This window comes from Ochotona princeps, chromosome 3 (assembly GCF_030435755.1).
Source record: "Ochotona princeps isolate mOchPri1 chromosome 3, mOchPri1.hap1, whole genome shotgun sequence".
In the NCBI taxonomy this organism is placed as follows: Eukaryota; Metazoa; Chordata; class Mammalia; order Lagomorpha; family Ochotonidae; genus Ochotona; species Ochotona princeps.
Window position 1 is genome coordinate 30,822,090 of NC_080834.1, and position 22,419 is coordinate 30,844,508.

At 42.3% G+C, this 22,419-nt stretch overlaps 1 protein-coding gene across 3 annotated transcripts in view; it reads right to left on the minus strand.

The window, feature by feature from the left end:
• The window catches only part of TTC3 (tetratricopeptide repeat domain 3), a 112,927-nt gene that overhangs the window by 24,203 nt on the left and 66,305 nt on the right, over positions 1-22,419 (minus strand). For all 3 annotated transcript variants that reach the window (XM_058661640.1, XM_058661638.1, XM_058661639.1), the window contains exons 28-35: positions 21,471-21,722; positions 20,928-20,974; positions 19,981-20,037; positions 17,520-17,593; positions 14,493-14,654; positions 8,687-9,725; positions 7,874-7,939; positions 2,740-2,889 (exon numbers count right to left, since the gene is read on the minus strand). In XM_058661640.1, coding sequence (XP_058517623.1) covers positions 2,740-2,889; positions 7,874-7,939; positions 8,687-9,725; positions 14,493-14,654; positions 17,520-17,593; positions 19,981-20,037; positions 20,928-20,974; positions 21,471-21,722 — 1,847 coding nt within the window. The remainder of the gene's footprint in view (positions 1-2,739; positions 2,890-7,873; positions 7,940-8,686; positions 9,726-14,492; positions 14,655-17,519; positions 17,594-19,980; positions 20,038-20,927; positions 20,975-21,470; positions 21,723-22,419) is intronic.

Sequence of the window (22,419 nt, forward strand, 5' to 3'; positions counted from 1 at the left end):
GCCTGGGAAAGCAGTTGAGGACGGCCCAATGCATTGGGACCCTACACCCGCGTGGGAGACCCGGAGGAGGTTCCTGGTTCCCGGCTTCGGATCGGCACGCACCAGCCCGCTGCGGCTGACTTGGTGAGTGAATCATCGGACGGAAGATCTTCCTCTCTGTCTCTCCTCTCTGTATATCTAACTTTGTAATAAATAAATAAATCTCTAAAAAAAAATTTGCGTGAAGAAAAAGCCCACATGTCTGAAGGCCATGGGGAAGGTAAGAGAAAAACAATAAGCAACATAAATGGGGAAACCAATGCTTCCCTCAAAATGAACAAAAGGCCATACAGATGCACAAAGATCAAATCTAAATGGATAAACTGAGAAACTATCAAACTGTTAGAAGAAAATGTAGAAATACTCTACAAGATATAGGAACAGGCAAAGACTTCCTAGAAATATCATCAAAAGCAAAGGCAGTCAAGACCCAAATAAACAAATGGACTACATCAAACTAATAAGTGTCTACACAGCAAAGGAAACAAAAAACAAGTAAAAAAACAACAAACAGTGGGAGAAAATCTTTGTACACTACACAACAGATAGGGAGTTAATATCCAGGACAAAGAACTCCAGAAATACAATTACAACAGAACAAATAAATCAGTTAAGAAATGGGCAAAGGAAATGAGCAGACTTTTCAAAGAACAAATCCAAATGGCTAACAGAATGAAAAAAATACTCAAGCTCCCTAGCAGTAAGGGAAATTACAATAAAAGCCACATGAAGTTCCACTTAACCCCACTGAGAATGGCCTACTGGTGAGATGTGGGGAATAAGGGACCCTATTCCACTGCTGGTGGCACTGCAGCCCTATGGAAGTTGGTATGCAGAATACTTGGGCAACTGAAAATTCACCTACCACGTGACCCAGCAATGCCACTCCTGGGAATATATCCAAATGATGTGATACATTCACACGAGAAAGCAACCTGCACCCTGTATTCACTGCAACACAATCAACCAATTGCAAACACATGGAAGCAACCTGGATGCCCATTGAAAGAGGACTAGATAAAGAAACCGCGGTGCATTTACTCTATGAAACACTACTCAGCAATTAAAAAGAATCAAATTTTACCTTGTACATCCAAATGGGCCCGATTGCAGACCATTATATTAAGCAAAATGAGCCAAGCCCAAAAGGACAAATACCATATATTCACTCTAAGACAAGACAATCTCCATAGAAAAAACACAACAAAAAGTCAAGGTAAATAAACACACACATGTCATCGCACAAACAAAGGATGAACGGAGACCAGAATACCAGAAATCAAAGAAAATCAACGCATCTCCACTATGGAATAGAAGTAGACTCCCAATGAATCTGTTCAAGATTAGACTTTCCACTGGTGCCTGTATCAACAGTGTCATGAAATATGCAAAGAGCAGACAGTTGGGAGTCATTTCTTTAACTCTCTAATTTTAATTGGTTTTTCCCACAGGCTACTCTGTCTTTTGGTTTTGCTCATTTTAAAACATGGCTCTTTCTTGTTGCAACTAGTAGTTTTTTAGTTTTAATTCCATTTATTTTGGCTATGAATTTTATCATTTCTTCTTTCCTGTTCATTTTTTCTTTTTTAATGGATCACTGAGAGGCATTATTAGATCATTTATGAAACATTTTGACTATAAGTACTTGATTTTATAAATGTTCCTTTCAATACTGTTTTCGTTGCTCATGGATTTTAATGTTTTCATTGTCATTTCTTCAAAAGTTATTTTTTCTTTTTCTCTTGTTAGCTTCTAATGTGACACATAAATCATACAGTAGCATCGTTTTCTTCAAGAAGCTTTTTTATTTTCTTTTTCATCTCTTTAGCTACACATAGGTCATTCTATAGCATGTTATTTAACTTCCTGCTGTAAATTTTCTCTCATTCTGTTGTCGATTTTGTATTGCAGCTTTTTATTTTAAGTGATACACCATAACTGTGTAATAGAGACTATCATATCCAAATGTGAAAACACAATGCAATACACGGCTCTATTTCCAACCCAAACATGGACTCCCAATGAAACTGTTTTTTTTATTTATTTATTATTTTTAATTCATTAATTTACATTGTATTATGTGACACAGTTTCATAGGTACTTGGATTCTCCCCACCCCTCCCCAAACCCTCCCACCATGGTGGATTCCTCTACCTTGTTGCATAACCACAGTTCAAGTTCAGTTGAGATTCTCCCATTGCAAGCTTATACCAAACATAGAGTCCAGCATCTTATTGTCCAGTCAAGTTCAACAGCTTCTTAGGTATACCCTCTCTGGTCTGAAGACAGAGCCAGCAGAGTATCATCCCAGTCAATTGAAAGCTCCAACATACCATCAGCAAAAATTTACATCATTATGGAATTAATTGACATAGTAATGAGTAACCAATATGTTAAAAGTAAATGCAGGTTCTTAACCACCTTCTGTGACCATGAAACTGTTAAATATGTTTTGACAACAGGGTGCTGGACTCTCTGCCATCCTCCATGCCTGCAATGTCGGGATGCACTTACAGTGCTGAATGATGGACTTAGGACTGTTGATGAAGGACTCTGCATTGAAGTAACGGAGGGGGAAATCCCAGAGCCTATGGAACTGTCTCATAAATCAATAAATCAAATACAAATGGCACAAGCACAGTTACCTTCTACTAATAATACAACATGCAATTAGAGAAAGGTTACTGATGCAAGGATTACCTTGTTTTCTTCTAAGTTCCTTTTCAGCTTTTCTTCCAGGTCCTTGGTCTCTTCCAAGCCCTTGAGTTTTATCTGCTCATACTTTTCGTATGCCTCCTGAAACTGCTCTTGTAGTAGATAGTACTCTTTTTCAATGCGTGAAATATCCCCCTAAAAGCAAATTACAAAATTGCCTATTAATTAAAAACACCTATTTATGCTCTTATTCGAAACTATCCCTTGACAAGGCAGGTGAAAATACACAATCCAAAACCACACTAATTCAGGAGTTTAAAACTTCTTTTTTAAAGATTTATTTATTTATTTTTTTATTAGAAAGGCAAATATACAGAGAGCACCAGACACAGAAAGATGTTTCATCTGCTGGTTTACTCCTCAGGTGGCAACAGCTAGAACTGAGCCGATCCAAAGCCAGGAGTTTCTTCCAGGTCTCCCAAGCAGGTGCGGGGTCCAAGACTTTGGACCATCCTCTATTGCTTTCCCAGGCCACAAGCAGGGAGCTGACATGAAGTGGAGCAGCTGGGGCACAAACCGGCACCCATATAGGATCCTGGCACATGTAAGGTAAGGATTTGGACATTGAGCCATACTGCTGAGCCCAATCTAAGGTTTTTTTTTTTTTTTTTTTCTTTAAACAACTTTGCATCCTGCTAGCACAGTGAACAATCACTTCTTGAGACTGAAGAGCCTGCCTGCTGGATGCTGGCAAGTTCTGCTTGCCGCAGGGGTTTTGCAGCCAGCTGGCAGCCAGGCTGTGGAAGCCTGCCCAGCGGCACAAAGCGGACCTGTCTTCAATATCTTAGGTTCCTCCCCCAACACCTGAGCATAACTCACATGTATTGCAAATTCTGACTTCTCAAGCAAAATAGGAACTCCGATCAGGGTGACAATGTGTGGCTGTTTGCTTGAGAGTGCTCCACTTCACATTTTCCCAGACTGGAAGTTTAGCACCATGAACAAGTCCATATTTAAATCAGACTGTGGCTCACAAGCAAGACTTTGTGGTTTAAGATCTTAGCTACCTCTGCTTTCAGGCAGATCCTGGCAAAAGCATCACAATGAGTAGCAACCTAGAATTATAGATGAACATCACCAGTGGAGACAGGCAGGAAGCTCAATGCCAACTTAATGTTCCTACATTTAAAAGTCACCTTACTTCTGGAAGAGATACATGTCTTTAACAGACCAGAAAAGCAGAGTTAGGGATGGAAGGCAACTTCTCAAGGTTCCAGACGAAGAGCAAGTCTCAGTGGTGGAGAAATCAGCACCAGCCACACCAGCGTCAAGGTCTTGAAACTCAACTGAAGAAAGCATTTAGGAATTCTCCCAACAATGAGGACAAGATCATTTGAGGATTAAAACCCTGTCTCATTTGACACAGCCTGACTTCAAGTGTAACGAGAACTCCACAACAATTATTGTACTCAGTACACATTCACAGGTAAAAATGCTCACTACAGCACCACTAAAAAGCATAAAAGCTGACACATTCTGAATGTTCAACAGTAAGAATCCAGTCAAATAAATACTCACACATTTAATGGGATACCAAATATCCACTAAAAATAAAACTATACATCTTAGGTTTACCAACCAGGGGAAAAAATCCATCTATATTGTGTGAAAATTGCAAATTTTTTTAAAGATTTTTGTTTATTTTTATTGGAAAGGCAGATATATATACAGGAGAGACAGAGAGGAAGATCTTCCATACGATGTTTCACTCCCCAAGCGACCGCAACGGTTGGAGCTGAGCCAATCTGAGGTCAGGAGCCTCTTCTGGGTCTCCCACACGGGTGCAGGGTCTCAGGACTTTGGGCCATGCTCGACTGCTTTCCCAGGCTACAAGCAGGGAGCTGGATGGGAAGTGGAGCTGCTGGGATTAGGACTGGCACCCATATGGGATCCCGGTGCATTCAAGGAGAGGACTTCAGCTGATGGGCCACAGCGCCAGGCCTGAAGATTGCAAATTTTAAGTAGAACATACACGAAGTAGTCTATCTTTCACCTAAATCTAGGTAAGTGTGCAAATAAGGCCTTAAAGTCTGGACGTCAAAATATTAGCATGAGTGAAGGGAATGCAGATGACTTTCAATTTCTTTTTCAAAATTTTCAGTAATGTTCATTAGAAAAAAAACCCTAACTATTCTGTATTTCTTTTATACACAGCAAAACTATAAAGTTATTTGTAAAAACAAGCAGTAGATACCACAAAATTATAATTTTATTTTTCTTTCTACTTAACTCTTTATGTTGGGTCTTGTAAATTATTCTAGAATCAGTAATGACAGAACTGCTTCATTTTAAGTGGTATACTGCCTCATTACAAAGATACACCAGTCTTCAGCAGCCTTTAAGGTTCCTGTGAGTGCTCTGTGCTGTGTAAGGATGCTTTCACTGTATCCCACTTTCTACTAACATAAACATTGGTGAAACAGATACACAAATACTCTTGCTCACTGATCGTTACATATATACACACAATCAGCTAAATTCTAAACTGCGTTCCCCAGAAATTCGCATTTCACTGTTTCAAAAACCTGCAGGTAACTAGTTTATTATTGCAAGTGACGCTGGCATTATTTTACCTGTCTAAAAATCCTGAGTATTTCTTTTGCTGTGAATTGCTTATTCACATTTATCCCTATTGTTGTGATCAGGTTGTTACTCTTTCCCTTACTCGCTCGCAGAAAGGTTCCTGTGAGTGCTCTGTGCTGTGTGGCAGGTGAGCCTCCAGCTGCCGGGTGTGCTGTAACACCTGCTCTGTGCTGTGTGGCAGGTGCGCCTCCAGCTGCTGGGTGTGCTGTAACATCTGCTCTGTGCTGTGTGGCAGGTGCGCCTCCAGCTGCCGGGGGTGCTGTAACACCTGCGTTTGCTCTTACATCTACAAGTGCCATGCACGCGTGCACTCACGTTAGGACTGACCATGTATAGAAACACACACACTTTTTTTTGTTATTGGTCTAATGATAAAATTTCCCTTTGGGGAGGTATTTTCATAAACAGCTCATTTTTTTTCTAATAATTTTAAGAGATTTCTTTATTTGAAAGTTAGTTACAGACAGAGGGAGAGACAGACAGACAGATCTTCCATCTGTTGGTTCATTCCCCAAATAACCATCACTGCCAGGTCAAAGCCAAGAGCCAGGAACTTTCCCCAGCTCTCCCACATGGCTGCTGGCCCCAAGTACTTGGGCCATCTTCTACTCCTTTCCTAGGGGTCCATTAGGAGTGAGCTGGATGGGAAGTGGAGCAGCCAGGACTTTAACCAGCGACTATGTGGAATACCTGCCTCGTTAAGCGGTGGCTTAAATCACTAACCACAACACCAGCCCCCCTTTCAATTTCTGATCTGCCAGGGCTTCATTTTGGTGTATACAAGGAAGTAGGGATCTAAACTATATTTTTCTAGATAGCAACCCATTTCTCCTAATATAATGTATTTAATAATCTTTTTTGCTCATTGGTAATTTAGAACTTTGCTTAAATCTCTATATTCTTCTATTCCACAGGGCTTTTATTTCAACAGTTTACTTAAGTGATGTCCAGTTTCATAATTCTCTTGACCACTCAGGAAGCTCATTTTACAAATGAAGTGGAATCAATCTAAGTCCAAGTAAATCCTGAACAGGAGGCAGCCTCCTAGGTATGCATGTCCTGGAACAGGCTCTCCTATTTCTGGGCACACTGGCGGGGCTGCCCTATGGGATCCAGACATTCAGAAGATGGGATGCAGCAGGGCTCCCTAAAGCAGGGCCTGCAAGCACTGGGCTCCACAGAGCTGCACGGGGCGAGCAACTGAGGCCTTCTGTCCACGGAGAGCACTAACCTTCGAGCAAGTGAACAAGCCACCCTGGAAGCAGAACTTCCAGCCCAAGTCACTCCTTGACTAAGTCCTCATCAGCCTCAGAAATATTTCCAAAACCATCCATCTAAGTTGCTCCTAGAATTCTGATCTGGAGAAGCCATGAAAAAACAAATGCTTCTTGTCTTAAGGCACTTGATTTTGAGCTAATTTGTTATATAGATATCACTGCACATTGCAGTTGTGTTAAATTTTAAAAAGCCTAAGGGAAAATCAATCAATCTTATTATTATTATGGGTAGTCCTATCTAAGCACACAAAACACATTTTCATTTATGTCTCCTGTGGGAGACATAAAAAAGCATTCCAACTTTTTTCTTGACATAGACTTATGTATTTTATCTATTTGCTGCTACTGAAAACAGGGCATGTCCTAATATACTAACAGGCTCTTATTAGTACATGAGAAGGCATTTATTTCTATCCATTTGTACTCTGAATTCTTACTTTGTTATAGGTTTTCAGTTGGTTGGTTAAAATTTTCCAGAATACAATCAGCCTCTGTAAGTGATGATAATTCTATCTCCTCTTTTCTACATTATTTTTTTCCTCATATTTGGTTTTTTCAATGTCTCCAAGGTAAAAGGAAATACTAGTGATGCTTCACCTTAAGATAGCTTTTAGCTTAAGAGAAAAATACTAGAATGTTGACAAATATTAATTAACTCTTATTATCACATTTGGTTAAAAAAAATAAACGAATTTAAGGCCAAGTGCCTTGTACGCATTGGGATCCCATATGGGTGCCAGCTGGTGCCCAGCTGCTCCACTTCCCATCCAGCTTCCTGCTTCTGGTCTGGGAAAGCAGTGGAGGACAGCCAAGTCTTGGGACCCTGCATCCACATGAGAGACCTGGAAGAAGCTCCTGGTTCCTGGGTTTGGATTGGTTCAGCTATGGCCTCTTGGGGAGTGAACCAACAGATGGAAGATATTTCTCTCCTTCTCTCTGTAAATCTGATCTGCCTTTCCAATAAAAACAAATAAATCTATAATTTCTAATTCAATAATTTAAAGTGGTAAAAGTCTTTATAATACCTTTCTGTATTAACTCATATGAATAAGCTCACTTATAAATTAGTATATGCATATACTCATTATACTAATTAAAACAATAAAAGCATTATATTTTAAAATCACTATGCTACAAGAAAATTCAATTTCCTTTGTATGGACTTTATTGGTTCCAAGATAGTTTTGCCTCATCATTCTCATCAAGAATAATCAGTGATAATTAAACTCTGTTAACAGAGATAATATAACTTGACTCACCTGCTGTGTCTCAATAGGCTCATACGGCTCAGTGTTGACTTCTTGGTGTATTATGCTCCAAGACACCTACAGGGCAAAACAATCCCTTCAATTAGATTTCCCTCAATTCGTCTAGTAAATAAACTCACCAGGTAGTAATATTTTAAAACATGCTAACCGTCTTTTGTATTTTTTTTCCTAATTTAGACTATGTTCTGTGCTTTCAGTAAATATTTATATTAGTAAGGAATTGCTTTCAGAATCCGTTTAACTGAAAATGCTTTTGGTTCGTCATACCTAACATTTTGTTTAAAGCTTCCCACAACACTCAGAAAGCTTAAGCGGGGTAGCTGAAACATCTCATCCACCACACCCTGTTTCCACTTGCAGAGGAGCCTCCATGTGCCCTCAGGAAAGAGCTCCAGGCACCTCCTGCTTCTCTCCCTGTGGGTATTTCTTTACCTGCCTCATTCCTCCCCTAGCTTGGCAGCAGAGGCTGCAGCCTCTTATTCCATTTGTCAGCCCATTTCCCCCTCCCTGCAGTAAACCCTACAGTCACGCCATGACTGCTGGGGAGCCTTGTCAATACAGGCTTGACTGAGTAGATGCACTTTTCTATAAAGCAGCAGCCACATCTTCCTACTGTGTATTTATTAAAATGTCCCAGCTCCATCTGCTAACCCAATTACCTTATTTCTCAGTTGGTACAGAACTTGAATGCAAAAGGCAGATGATATTCAGCAAATTCAAAACTTTTAACAAATTTACCCATCATGACTCATTTTTAAGAATTTTAACTTTGCTACATATTAAGACTTCTCTTGCGAGTCTCACCTGTGTGCCAACCGACTGTGTCTTTGGAGTATCTGCCACTTCACTGGCATGTTCTGCACATGTCTCACACATGCTAGGGTTCGCACAGTGCCCATCCCTTCCATGAGACTTGCTTGAGGACAGATCAGCATCACCCATGCTATGCTGTGACTTCACAGACTGCTCCAGGGGAGGCTGGTGCCCGGCAGATTGCTCAGGATTCATAGGACAACCCTCAAAATCCACAGCAGCATTTCTATCTGCTGTGTCACTGGCTACAAAAGCTGGCACTGCCGCTACTGATCTTTGCAGCTGGTACTCGGAAGCAATACTGGGCAGAGGTGTGTAGATGGCAGTGTACTGGGTCAAACTCGGTAGGACGTTTATGTATGCTGGTGGTGTCTGGGTAATGTCAAATCCCTGAAAAGGAAGATAGGTACAGTACCCTGTGACCAAATGGGATTGAGTCCAGTAGGTTGGTTTCATGTCTTCAGAAACTGGTTTGGGAGAATGTGAGGAGACTCGCTTGTGATTCGTCTCCTCAACAATGTGCTTGGGAGAGTTGGAGGGGGGACCCTTGGGGTGCCCATTCTCAGGAAGTGGCTGGGAAGAGTGCTGCTCTGAGGCCTGTGTGGGCTTTCCATCAGCACAGGCTGTTTGGGGGCAACTGGCAGACACAGGCGTGGGCTTTGCATCCTCCGAGGCTGGGGCTATGGGGACATCAGACACAGTGCTGGACTTCACATCTGGTTTAAATTCCCTAGCAGCTGGATTCAGTGGCAGTTTGGCTTGCAAATATTCTCCTGTTTTTGAAATTTCTTCCACTTTAGCTTTAAAATTCTTCTTCTTTCTTTTTTTCTTGAGTCGTAACGCAACTTTCCTCAATGCAATACAGTTGTCAATCACAACAAAACGAGGGCACCCCAGAAGAAAAGATTTTAAACCTCCTGCTTTCTGTAGTATCTGTCGAGTTTCTTCTGGGAAAAACTCATATTCTTCAGAGAACATCTTGTTACTCATGTCCAAGGGACCGTGTTCTTCCAACAGCTGAGAGAAGTAACTTGGAAAAAAATGCACATTTATAAGAATTACCATAAGGATAGACTTGTATGTGTTTACTCAAAAAAAAAAAAAAAAAAACAAGCTTTTTCTGCCAAAGCAAAACATCATTTCACTTTTAATTTTCTCAATGCCCCTACCTGCTATAACAAACATGATGAAGCAATGATAAAATAAGCAAAACTCTTACATAATTCCTCAAAATATTTTTTTGGAAAAAAAAAAGATGGGATTAAGAAGATATTTTATACATTTTAATTATATAATTTTACAGACTATTTTAAAATCAATTAATAAGAAAACTTATTCAGGAAAAATACCAATAGTTAATAAGAATGTCAACTGACAGGGTGGGTGACTGGCATGGCGCTTGGGACACTGACAGGGTGGGTGATTGCCATGGCGCTTGGGATACTGACAGGGTGTGTGACTGGCATGACGCTTGGGACACTGGCTGGGATGCCAGCATCCTAGAGCAGTGCTGGCTCCTAGTTGTACTTGTGCTTCAGCTTGTAGCTTCCTGCTAATGCTTGACCCAGGAGGCAACAGAGATGTAGCTCAAGTAACAGCTCACTGACGTGCATGTGCAAAACCCAGACTGGCTCCCACCAGGCCCAGCCCTGGCCCTTAGACACTTGGAGAAAGAAACAGCAGAGAGGAGCTCTCTGTCCCTCTGCTGCTCAAACAATTAAATAAATTAATACATAAAATTTAAAAACAACATTCTTTAAAAAAGAATGTCAAATGAACAGAAGAAGTAAAACCTCAAAAAAATTCCTGTTTGAATGTGGATGCAATAGATACAGTCAAATCTTTGTGTTTGGGCGTGTACAATGGCAGAAGGACTAAAATCACCATTAAACCAACACAGTTCAACGTCCTGACTGCTCCTCTGAACTGTTCATTCCAGCCTACATCTGCTTTCTTCTCTCATTTTTCTATCAGGCTCAAGCGGGCTTCTCCTTTTGAATGAATTCTGTGTTTACTCTAAGACAATGGCACAACTAGCATGAAAGCCATATCAGGCATCACTAAGAAGCTGCCTTCAAAAGCAAAAATCTCAAAAGGTTTTTTTTTTTTCAATAACCAAATTAATGCAAAAGGAACAATGTGCTTGGAACCAAAGTTAAGAACAATGCTTCCGGGGTTGTGATGCAGTGGTCTAGCCAATAAAGTCCTTGCCTTGAATGCGACGGGATCCCATATGGGCGCCGGTTCTAATCCCGGCAGCTCCACTTCCCATCCAGCTTCCTGCTTGTGGCCTGGGAAAGCAGTCGAGGACGGCCCAATGCCTTGGGACCCTGCACCTGCGTGGGAGACCCAGAAGAGGTTCCTGGTTCCTGGCTTCAGAGCGGTGCAGCACCGGCTGTTGCGGCTCACTTAGGGAGTGAAACATCGGATGGAAGATCTTCCTCTCTGTCTCTCCTCCTCTCTGTATATCTGACTTCGTAATAAAATAAAGAAATCTTTTTAAAAAGAAAAAGAACAATGCTTCCTTGGAACAAAGGAAGCTCAATTTTGTACAGATGCTGCTGCAGGTAACTGCTACGACAAGTAGAACAACTGACTTCAGAGTAACCAATGCTTAGATAAGGCCCAAACACCGCTCTCTGCTGCTGCTGGGAACACTTACAAGTCACCCAAAGTCCACTCTAAGGATTCTTTTTTTTTTTTAACATTTATTTATTCTTATCTCAAAGTCAGATATACAGAGAGGAGGACAGACAGAGAGGAAGATCTTCCGTCCGATCATTCACTCCCCAAGCGGCCGCAATGGCCAGTGCTGTGCCGATCCGAAACCAGGAGCCAGGAGCTTCCTCCAGGTCTCCCACATGGGTGCAGGATCCCAAAGCATTGGGCTGTCCTCAACTGCTTTCCCAGGCCACACGCCGGAGCTGGATGGGAAGTGGAGCTGCCGGTACTAAAACCGGCGCCCATATGGGATCCCGGCCTGTTCAAGGCAAGGAGTTTTAGCCGCTAAGCCATGCCGCCGGGCCCCATTCTAAGGATTCTAATGACTATTTTCTTCTTAGAATCGCTTGCACCCTTGAAATCTCTATGTGCACTTTTTTTTTGTGTGCCAACTAAGGTTAAGGGTGGCTTTGTTCTAAGACTGTCAGGAGGCTTGTCCAGCAGTAAACGGGACAAAGGAAGGTAAGATGAGAGAACTAAATCGCTGGTTGAGTAACCCTTTTTAGGATTTTGATGTCTTGGCACAAATAACATCAGCTATCGCCACCACCTGTTCAAACACATTTTCAGTCACTGTTAAGCTGCCATTAAACTACAGTAAAATAATTGGTGAATGGTATTAAAATCTTATTAAGAAAATACAGTTTTCTACCTGGCGTAAGAAAATTAAATCAGGAATGTCACAGTGAAGCAACAGTGAGCACAGGAAAGGAAGGTACTCCAGCACAGGAGCAATAAGCATCATGACTGTGAGGCTCAGGCGACGGCCACCAGTCACGCTTCTGGAGAACCTGTAGGAATGTGAAATACCTACATATGCGAGCTTCCTCTCCCTGTGACTGACCCGCTCTTCTATTTCTCAAACCAATTAAAAACAAGAGAGATAAAGAATTAAGTGCTATACATGAATATATGACAGGAGTAAAAAATATTTTAAGAAAGCAAATTCCTCAGAGATACTAATAGCTATTGTGTATACCAATACCTGTTTCTACATGTACTTACAACATTTCATCACTTGACATAATCATTAATATGTTAAATAACTAAAGATGGGCATTGTGAAGGGCAATGCATGTTGTTGCCAGTCCTGGGAAAGGCATTTTTTTTTAAAAAAATATTTATATTTATTGGAAAGGCAGATATACAGACAGAAGAAGAAACAGAGAGGAAGATCCTCCATCCGCTGATTCACTCTCCAAGTAGCTGCAACGGCCAGAGCTCAGCTGATCCAAAGTCAGGAAGCTCCCCTGGGTCCTCCACATGAGCACAGGGCCCCAAGGCTTTGGGCCACCCTCAACTGCTTTCTCAGGCCATAAGCAGGGAGCTGGATGAGAAGCGGGGCCACTGGGATTAGAACTGGAGCCCATATGGACTCCTGGCACATACAAGGCGAGAACTTCAGCTGCCAGGCTACCACACCAGGCCCAGGAAAAAGCATTTTAAAAAAGTAATCTGAGAATGTGTGTTTAGTTTAACAGTTAAGATAGTGGTCAGGATGCCTGTACCCTACAACCAAACACCTGGCTTCAACGTAGGCTCCTTATTCCAGACTTCCATTAATGCAGACCCTGGCAGGCAACAGCAACAGCCCAGGGAACAGCATTCCTGTTCTACCCTGGGAGGCGGCAGCAACGGCCCAGGAAACAGCTTTAGCAGAGTTCTGGATTGCATACTGGGCTTGCAGCTCTAGCTCAACTTATCCAAGCCCTAACTGTTGAAGACATTTGGAGGGTCAAAAAGAAGATAGGAGTACATTTTCTCTCTCACTCTCACTTTGCCTCTCAAACAAATACACATTTCAAAAATAAAATAGTATTCCCATCTTATTCTCGCGAAAATCAGTTTCATACATACTTCTGTTTCATTTTTTTAGTAAGGTATGTTCAGTTATTTGACAGAGAGAGAGCTTTCATTCACCAGTACACTATACAGACGGCCAGGACAAAGCCAGGAGCCTCTAACTCCACCTGGATCTGTCAAATGGGTGGCACGGCCCAGGTGACTGGGCCATCTATGACTGCTTTCCTAGGCCCACGAGCAGGATCAGAAGTGGAGCAGCCAAGACTTGAACCAGCTCTCGTAAGTGATGCTGGCATGTTAGACAGCACGATAACCCACAGCACCACAAAAGCATCCTCAATGCCTACAGTAAGATTTTGCAAACTTAAAGAAAGGAAGAAAATAGATTGAAAAAGGGAAGGAAGGAAGTATTATCCTCTTAGGACTGTTCCTGTGAAGTATATATCTATTCTCTTTATGTTAGTGAAAACTTTAAAAAGGAAGCCAATTACCTAACAAAACAGAGCCCTGCTCTCTCCCTGTGCAATTTCCCAGCTGAACAGCGATCCCCGCCACCTGGTCACTGGAATGGCGAGATACCAAATGCACCTGCCTACACTGCAAAGGTGGGATCGGAGCACCCCATGGTTCTTCACTGCTTCTCCTGGAGAGCACCAGGTGAGTTTTAGTAAGAAGTGTCTATTTTACAGGAGTGACTCAAACTGACAAAGCCAATACTCACTAGGATTGTAAATTTAAGCATTAGAAATCGTGAGTTAACTTTGTGTGACACATGACAGAAGCATTGACGATGTTTTCTGAAGCAGTGGTTCAGTGGTTCTGAAGCAGTGAGTCCTTTAATAAATGTGAGGAGTAAATTAAAGATCCTCTGACCTTTCACTGATACCTTCAGCTTAAAACAGCAGCGATGGCAGCCTGGTGAGGGAGCCTAGTACCTAAAGTCCTCGCCTTGCACACGCCGGGATCCCAACAGACACTGGCTCATGTCCCAGCGGTCCTGCTTCCCATCCAGCTCCCTGCTTGTGGCCTGGGAAAGCAGTGGAGGACGGCCCACGGCCCTGGAACCCTGCACCCACATGGGAGACCTGGAAGAGGCTCCTGGCTTTGGATCGGCTCAGTTCTGGCCACTGCAGCTGCTTGGGGAGTGAATCAGTGGATGGAAGATCTTCTCTGTCTCCGTTCTGTGTATGTGACTTTCAAATAAAAATAAAATAAATCTTCCAATAAAAAAAAAAAAACAGCAGCCATAGCAATGGGGACCCAACCTACTTACTCATATAGAGTGGAAGATTTTTGCTTTGGGTTAATTTCCCACACCTTCTTGTTGCGAACAACATATTCATTACTGTGCTGGTCATAGAGAGCTTCAAACTCTTCCACGTCTTGCCGAAGATGGGCAGGCACAGCAAACGGGCCAGCAGAGCCTGAACTGCGCCTGGTGGGGAAAAAAAACATGTGTCAAGAATTAACTTTTGGGTGAATCAAAATAATATTGAATGGAAACAAAGCAAATGCACAATATCACATTACTAAAAATATGTTGCCAGGTATTATAATACAGAAAAGTTACTCATCCACAATTACGATCAGGGGATACCTTACACACGACACTCTGAGCAGACACTTTTAATCAATGATCCACCTTTCTGCAAACTTTTATTTTTACAACTAAAATCTTTTGAAAAGATCAATGTTGTCTTGATTGTAGCTTTTTAGAAACTTAAGACAAAAAAATGAAGATTTTATAGTAATTGCTACGAAATTAAGTTAGCCTGAGACTGGTAAAAGGTACTAGCAAAAAATTTAAGAGAAGTAAAATATCTTAGCACTCGAAAAAGATGAAGTAGTTTGAATGTGTACTGTAAAGCCACACTGCACATTTAAATCCAGGCTCTGCTGTCATCTTTGTATTCTTGGCAAATCTATTTAACCACACAACCTGCCTCCTTATCTACACGGTGGCCTTAAACACTGCACCTGTCTCCTAGGGCAGGTCAAGTAAGTTCTTTGCCTCATCAGAACTGCACTCAGTCTGAGTATGAAGTTCTAATTCACATGGCACAAGTGAGTGTCAAGCTGAGTGTCAGCCTGAATGCTGTGTCTCCCTCAAAGTTCTCAGGGTGAAACCCAATCACCCATGCGGGGCTGTCGAAGTGGGAGATATCTGGAACTTGATTAGATCTTGAGAGCAGAAGCCTCATTAGTCATCTTTGTATTCCTGGCAAATCACTAGTGGGATTTGTGTCCTTAAAAAGAATCCAGGAGCCAGTGCTGTGCTGACGCTATATCCTATGCGGGCTCCAGACTGTGTCCAGGCTGCTCCACTTCTGATCCAGCTCCCTGCTCATGCACCTTGGAGCAGCAAAAGACAGACCAAGTACTTGAGCCACTGTATCTATGTGGGAGACCCAAAAGAACTTACGGCCTCCTGGCTTTGGATTAGCCTAGCTTTGTCCAGCTCTGTCTGTTGCAGTCATTTGGGGAGGGAACCAGTGAATGGAAGATCACTGCATTCTCTCTCTGTAAATCTGCCTTTCCAATGAAAACAAATAAATCTTTAAAAGGAGAAGAAGAGTACAGAGAACTCCCCTGCCCCTTCCACTGTGTGAGCACGTGTGTGAGCACACACCTACACCAGGAAGGGACCCTCATCAGACACCAAGCCACTCTAACACTGGCCGTGGGAGCACACACCTACACACCAGGAAGGGAGCCTCACCAGACACCAAGCCACTCTAACACTGATCGTGTGAGCACACACCTACACCAGGAAGGGACCCTCACCACACACCAAGCTACTCTAACACAGACCTGGAACTTCCCACACACCAGAACCATAAGAAATCAATGTCTGCCACTTGTAAGACACCCAGCTTACAGAATATTATTGCAGAGCCCAAAGACAGGCTACTATTATGATTTAATAATGTAAAAGAATTCCTCCATTTAAAGAATTCATGGAAATGGCTGCAAAGTTAATTCACCTTTTATCTCAATTAACAAATGTTGAAAGTAGTCTCATGGAAGAAAATGATACAAAAGGGTATTGCTACTCAGTACTCTTTGTTTGAAGATTTATTTGCAAAGCAGAGTGACAAGAGAGATCTGCCAGGATTCCATAAGGGCATTGGTTCTAATCCTGGTGGCCCACTTCCTATCCTGCTCCCTGCTTGTGGCCTGGAAAAGCAGTTGAGGGTGGCCCAAAGCCTTGGGACCATGTAGCCACGTGGGAAACCCAGAAGAGGCTCCTGGCTCCTGGCTTCGGATTGGTGCAGCTCCGGCCATTGCGACCACTTGGGGAGTTAATCAACGGATGGAACATCTTCCTCTCTCTCTCTCTCTTCTCTCTATATCTGACTTTCCAATAAAAAATAAAATAGATCTTAAAAAACAAATTCAGTTTTATCAAATGTATAAGGTTAAACTATAACATTTTACACAGCTGCCAAAATATCTGTACTAAAGCAGAAAAGCTTTAATTATCAATAGGATGTTATTTCCACTGAATATTTACAAGCTTATTTTCTAGACATTCTCCTTGGATTCTCCCATAGTGCCTTGCATTAGGAGGTTCTCAATATATACTTAAGGAATGAATTTCATCATCCTGCAATGTTAACAGTTTAACTGAATTCCTCAGGTCTAAAGTCTAAAACTGAGTCATAAATTCAACCAGGAGGCATAACGGCAGGTTGGGATAACAGATGGGTATCTCTGCAAAGGGAAGTTTGAGTCACAAAATGTGGAGAGCGGGACTTTGCCCCAAGATGGCGCTTGTTATTGTCTTCTCACGGCACAAAGGCAGTAAACAAGTTTTAGGAAGTTGCAGAAGATTGGTTCAAGGTCTCTTGCAGTCTGCATGGTGTGCACGTGATCAGAGTTGTGATTGGAGTGTGTGTGCGTGATCAAGGCTGTGATTGGTGTGTTTGATGCTTGGCCAAGCAGCCCTGTTGGGATTGGCTGTTGATAGGGTTTTAACCTAAGTTTGAGAGAGAACAAAGAAGGAGAAGAACAAAGAGGAGTAGTGGTAGAGTAGTAGTAGTAGCAGTAGAAGAGGAAGCCTGTAAATATGCTGTAGTTACTGCCCTTCTGTATTATACTTGGATTTCTTGTTTTGTTATGTTATGTAATTAGTTTGTCCTTCAATAAATCCTCATAAGAGCAAGCACCTGTATCGGAGCTTCACTTGCTGGACGAGGGACCCCGTTAACAAAACACAGACGTGCACTATGTTACACTGAAACCACCCACCAGTGGAAATGTGGGTTAAAATGAAGCAAAAGTTAGAAACTGTACTTACTTACGGTCTTCCCCCGAAGTGGCAGTCTCATTGTTTGGTGTGACTGAAGTTTTTCCAGACCCAACCAGCATAGGCTGGATTGAGAGAGAAAAATGACAATGATTTTCTTCCTCAAAATCCATGACAGAAAAACATTACCACTCAAACTGATGAATACTTAAATAAACACACATACTAACTGCAATGTATGAAAGATGTATCTACATTTTGTCAAAAAGACCACAGCGTGATCTCAGATTCAACAGTTAGAAAAAGCTCAAATTGACATTTAGGGTATTTTCCAATATGCAAGACAATTAAATGTCACTTGATTTAAAAGCCCAATTTAGCTAACTAAAGGTCTAAGTTTTATTGGAACTCTCAAGTAACTCTCACCCTTCTGTAAAACTAAGTTACTCCGCGCATGGTGCGATGGTGTAGTGGTTAAAGTCCTCATCTTGTGCACGATGTGATCCCAAGTGGTCGCCGGTTCTAGTCCCAGTGGCCTTGCTTCCCACCCAGCTCCCTGCTTGTGGCTTGCAGATACAGGCGAGGACGGCCCAAATCCTTGGGACCCCGTACCCACGTGGGAGACTCGGGGGAGCTCCTGGCTCCTGCCTTCAGATTAGCTCAGCTCCAGCCATTGCGGCCACTTGGGGAGTGAATCATTGGATGGAGGATCTTCCTCTCTGTCTTTCCTCCTCTCTGTATATCTGACTTTGCAATAAAAATAAATATATCTCTCAAAAAAAAAAATCAACAAACCAAGTTACTTCCCTCTTGCCTGGTCCCTCTTTCCTCCCAATGTAAGTCATTAAGAATCCACAGGAGACTGAAAAATAACACCCTTTGTATTATCCCATAGGTTTGGAGTAGAACCTTAGATGAGAAAATGGAAAATATTCTACTAATTCTGAGATTTTTATGATGACTAGCATTCATTATTTGATTAAAGTTTTATTTGGAAGACAGAATGATAGACACTGGTTCACTTCTCATATGGCCACAAGAATCAGGTCCGAGCAAGGCTGAAGCCAGGAGCCAGGAGCCAGGGGCTCCACCTGGGTGGCAAGGGCCCAAGAACACAGGCCATGTTCCACTGCCTTCCCAGGCACATTAGGGAAGCTGTACGTTAAGTGCAGCAGGCAGGACTTGAACCAGCACCGACGGGATCAATGATATCACAGGCAGCAGCTTGCAAGCACAGTCCTCCATCATTTATTAATAGCACTGTTATAGTTGTTCTACAGGCCCAAGATCACACAGGTCATAACTGATGGAACCAAGAAGTGAACCCAGTCCTGCTGAACTCCAAAGCTGCCTTTGGGATTTTGCTCTATGACTACCCAGAGATTCCTATGTTATAACAGTATCTGCACTCTAAAATCTCTGTAACACAAAAGAACAGGACAGAGTCGAAGAGTCTTGAAGTAGCTTAATGACCTAGCATTTAACATGCTGGTTGGGATCACAGTGCCTGGGTTCAGTCCCTGGCTCTGGCTTCCTGCTAACACAGACCTGCAAGGCAGAACTGAAGCCTCCTGAGCTGAGTTTCTGCTTCCCAGCCTTGGCTCTCGTAAGCATCTGGGAGTGAACCAGCACGCGGGTTCTCTTTCTCTGTCTCTCAAAAATGAATAAATAGGGGCTCACACTGTGGTGTTGTGGATAAAGCTGCCACCACCTACAACACTGGCATCCCATCTGGATGCTGGTTCAAGTCCCAGCTGCTCTTCTTTCACTCCAGTTCCTGCTAAGGACGACCTAGGGAAAGCAGTGGAGGACGGCCTAAGTCCTTGGGCTCCTGCTCTCCATGTGGGAGACCAGGAAGAAGCTCCTGGCTCCTGGTTTCCACCTCCCCAGCCCCAGCCAATGTAGCCATCTGGCAGCAGATCCATCTTTCTGTCTTTCTGTAACTTCTTCCAAATAAATAGACTCTTGGGGGAAGAGGGAAAGGACAATGTTTAACTTATATTTGTTTATAACACAGAAGACTGCCAAAATACATCTGAAACGTAGAAAGTTTTTCCTTTGAAAATGTTTCAACATATTTCAAGAATTTGTTAATCTTTAATCTATTTTATATATTAAAAATCAATTTGGGCAGTTTACATAAAAAATTAATACAGAAGGGCCTGGCGGCGTGGCCTAGCGGCTAAAGTCCTCACCTTGAAAGCCCTGGGATCCCATATGGGCGCCGGTACTAATCCCGGCAGCTCCACTTCCCATCCAGCTCCCTGCTTGTGGCCTGGGAAAGCAGTTGAGGACGGCCCAATGCATTGGGACCCTGCACCCGTGTGGGAGACCCGGAAGAGGTTCCTGGTTCCCAGCTCCGGATCGGCGCGCACCAGCCCGTTGCGGCTCACTTGGGGAGTGAATCATTGGACGGAAGATCTTCCTCTCTGTCTCTCCTCCTCTCTGTATATCTGGCTGTAATAAAATGAATAAATCTTTAAAAAAAAAATTAATACAGAAAACACCATACCTTTGAATCTTTTGGCTTCTTTTTCTTGCCTTTGTTTTTCACCTTAGTAGAACTTAACTAAAAAATGAGAAAAGAAAAATCAACAAATACTCCAATAACAGCATCATGAAACTCAATGTAAACCATATTTTCAGACTAATTAAAAGTTTAATATATATAAAATGTTTAAAATAATGTAAAAGAAAATTATATGCTATAATTTATAACAGAAAATAAGAAAAAGTCTGATGATGCTTAAAAGATTACAACTAAAACTGTTCTAACATTTTTTTTCATTTTATTTTGAAGATTTGTTCTAACATTTTAACTTAATCTGCAACAACTTTTTTATGTTAAGTAAGTAGTCAGACTTTTAAGTAATTTTGATTTTATGTATGATGACAATTTTCTGATATTCCTTTTCTGATTTGGTTTAATCAGACCCCTGCATTTGGCCAGAGCGCGGGACACACAGGCAATATTCACCCAACAGATTATGACAGAATCTCACATTTAAACAGCTGATCTGATCTGCAGGGTCAAGAAACAAGAGGCTTGCATTTCAAAAACTGCCACAATGCTACTCCTCTCTCTACTGAGTTGCCTTCCTAAGCTGCATGAATTTCTAGCAATTACAACTTAGGAAGGAAAAGTCGGGAATTATTTTTAACTTTAATTTAGAGTCACTCAAAACAAAATTCTTGTATTTTCGTTCCAAAGGAGGTTTACACTTGTTAGCTGTGAAACTTTATGGAAACTGCTGAATCTAGCAAGCACCGGAGTCTGGTCTTCGCCACTGCAAGAGGAAGCCCCGCACAGACTTTTCTAATGAGGCAGGACGCGCTTCCCAGAAGGGCCCGCAATTAGGTTCTGAAACACCTCCGTGACGTTAGCCAGCACCGCCTGGGTCCACCCCTCCTGAGGCGGATAAAAGCTACAGCCTGCATCCATGTGAGAAAGTGACTTACTGGAGTTTCCCCGCTGTCTTGTTTCCGTAGTATAGTACAGCGGCTATCTGTGGGAAGACAGATGGTTTGGTGAGGAGTAAAATGAAGACATGTCCGTAAGGAAGCTGTGCCACAGCCCAACTTTTGTGACCCCCCAGTTCTAGGCTCATCCCATTAAAACAGAGGTGTTATTTGTTGTATATTCTGCAAACATCACCCATTATTTTTTTGAATGCTACAAATCAAACTGCTTTTGAATGAATACATTCCATCCATTTAATATGCAATCTTTGCCACGATGCTGTCAAACGTATCTAAAATGGGAACAGATACTGTCAAAGGTATCTCAGAATGGGTGTATAGCTAGGTTAACAAACGTGCCTGAGTTATCTTAAACTAAGCTTAATAAGTTTCATATAAAAAAATCACTATCATCAACTACCATCTTCCCCCAGGGAAACAGATCATACCATGACACCACTCTGTAAAGTATTTAAATAAACCAGATCCCTCACAGCTTATCTTCCCCTAATATTAAATAGAATCTAAATTTGGTCCACATACCCATTATATCAAAGAACTCATCTAAAGCACTGTGGAGGGCCGGGAACTTGTCTCTGTGTTCTTCGAGCAGCCATATTAAGCAGCGTGCTTCCTTCAATGACGTGGGCTGGCAGAAGTAATCCAGCTGCTTCCCCTGGATGGACTTCAGCTTATGGCCATATTTCTCACTCCACAGGAAAGGGAGGATGCTAAAATCGAGCTCTTTAAGGGACGCTCGGTAACGAGAAAGAAAATGTCCTGTGGCGTCTAAGCCTGGAATGAAAACAAAGCCTAAGTCAGAGGAGAAAAATGACACATTTAGTCAGGGTTACTTCTCTGAAAGTGGCTCCCCTGTGGCTGGACTGCATTTCCAGAAGAAATGTTTAAATACTTGAGAACAGACTCCTAGTGAGTGCTCCTCAGCAACAGGAGCTTGGTTCAACTCCCCAGCACTCCTCCTGCCTGGCTCCAGAGTTCTCAAGGCTGCCTAGATGGCTCAGTCAGCGTGACCCTGGACATGCTACTTCTTCCAGGGACCATGCTAAATGAGAAACTACCATCTTTACACACAAAATTCAATTCAAGATTTCAGAAATAGCAAATTCACATCTCCACATAAGGCTCAGATCATGTTCACTACTGAAATGTTCATTCTCTCATTTGTGCTGTTTTTGTCTTCCTCCATCTTTTGCTAAACATATAAGCTGCCTTCTCTTTTTTTTAAAAAAAAAGATTTTATTTATTTTTATTGGAAAGTCAGAGGCACAGAAAGGAGGAGAGACAGAGAGGAAGATCTTCTGTCCGATGGTTCATAACCCAAGTGACCACAATGGCCAGAACTGAGCCAACCTGAAGCCAGGAGCCAGGAGCTCTTCCAGGTCTCCCACGCGGGTACAGGATCCCAAGGCTTTGGGCTGTCCTTGTCTGTATCTGCAGGCCACAAGCAGGGAGCTGGGTGGAAAGCAGGGAT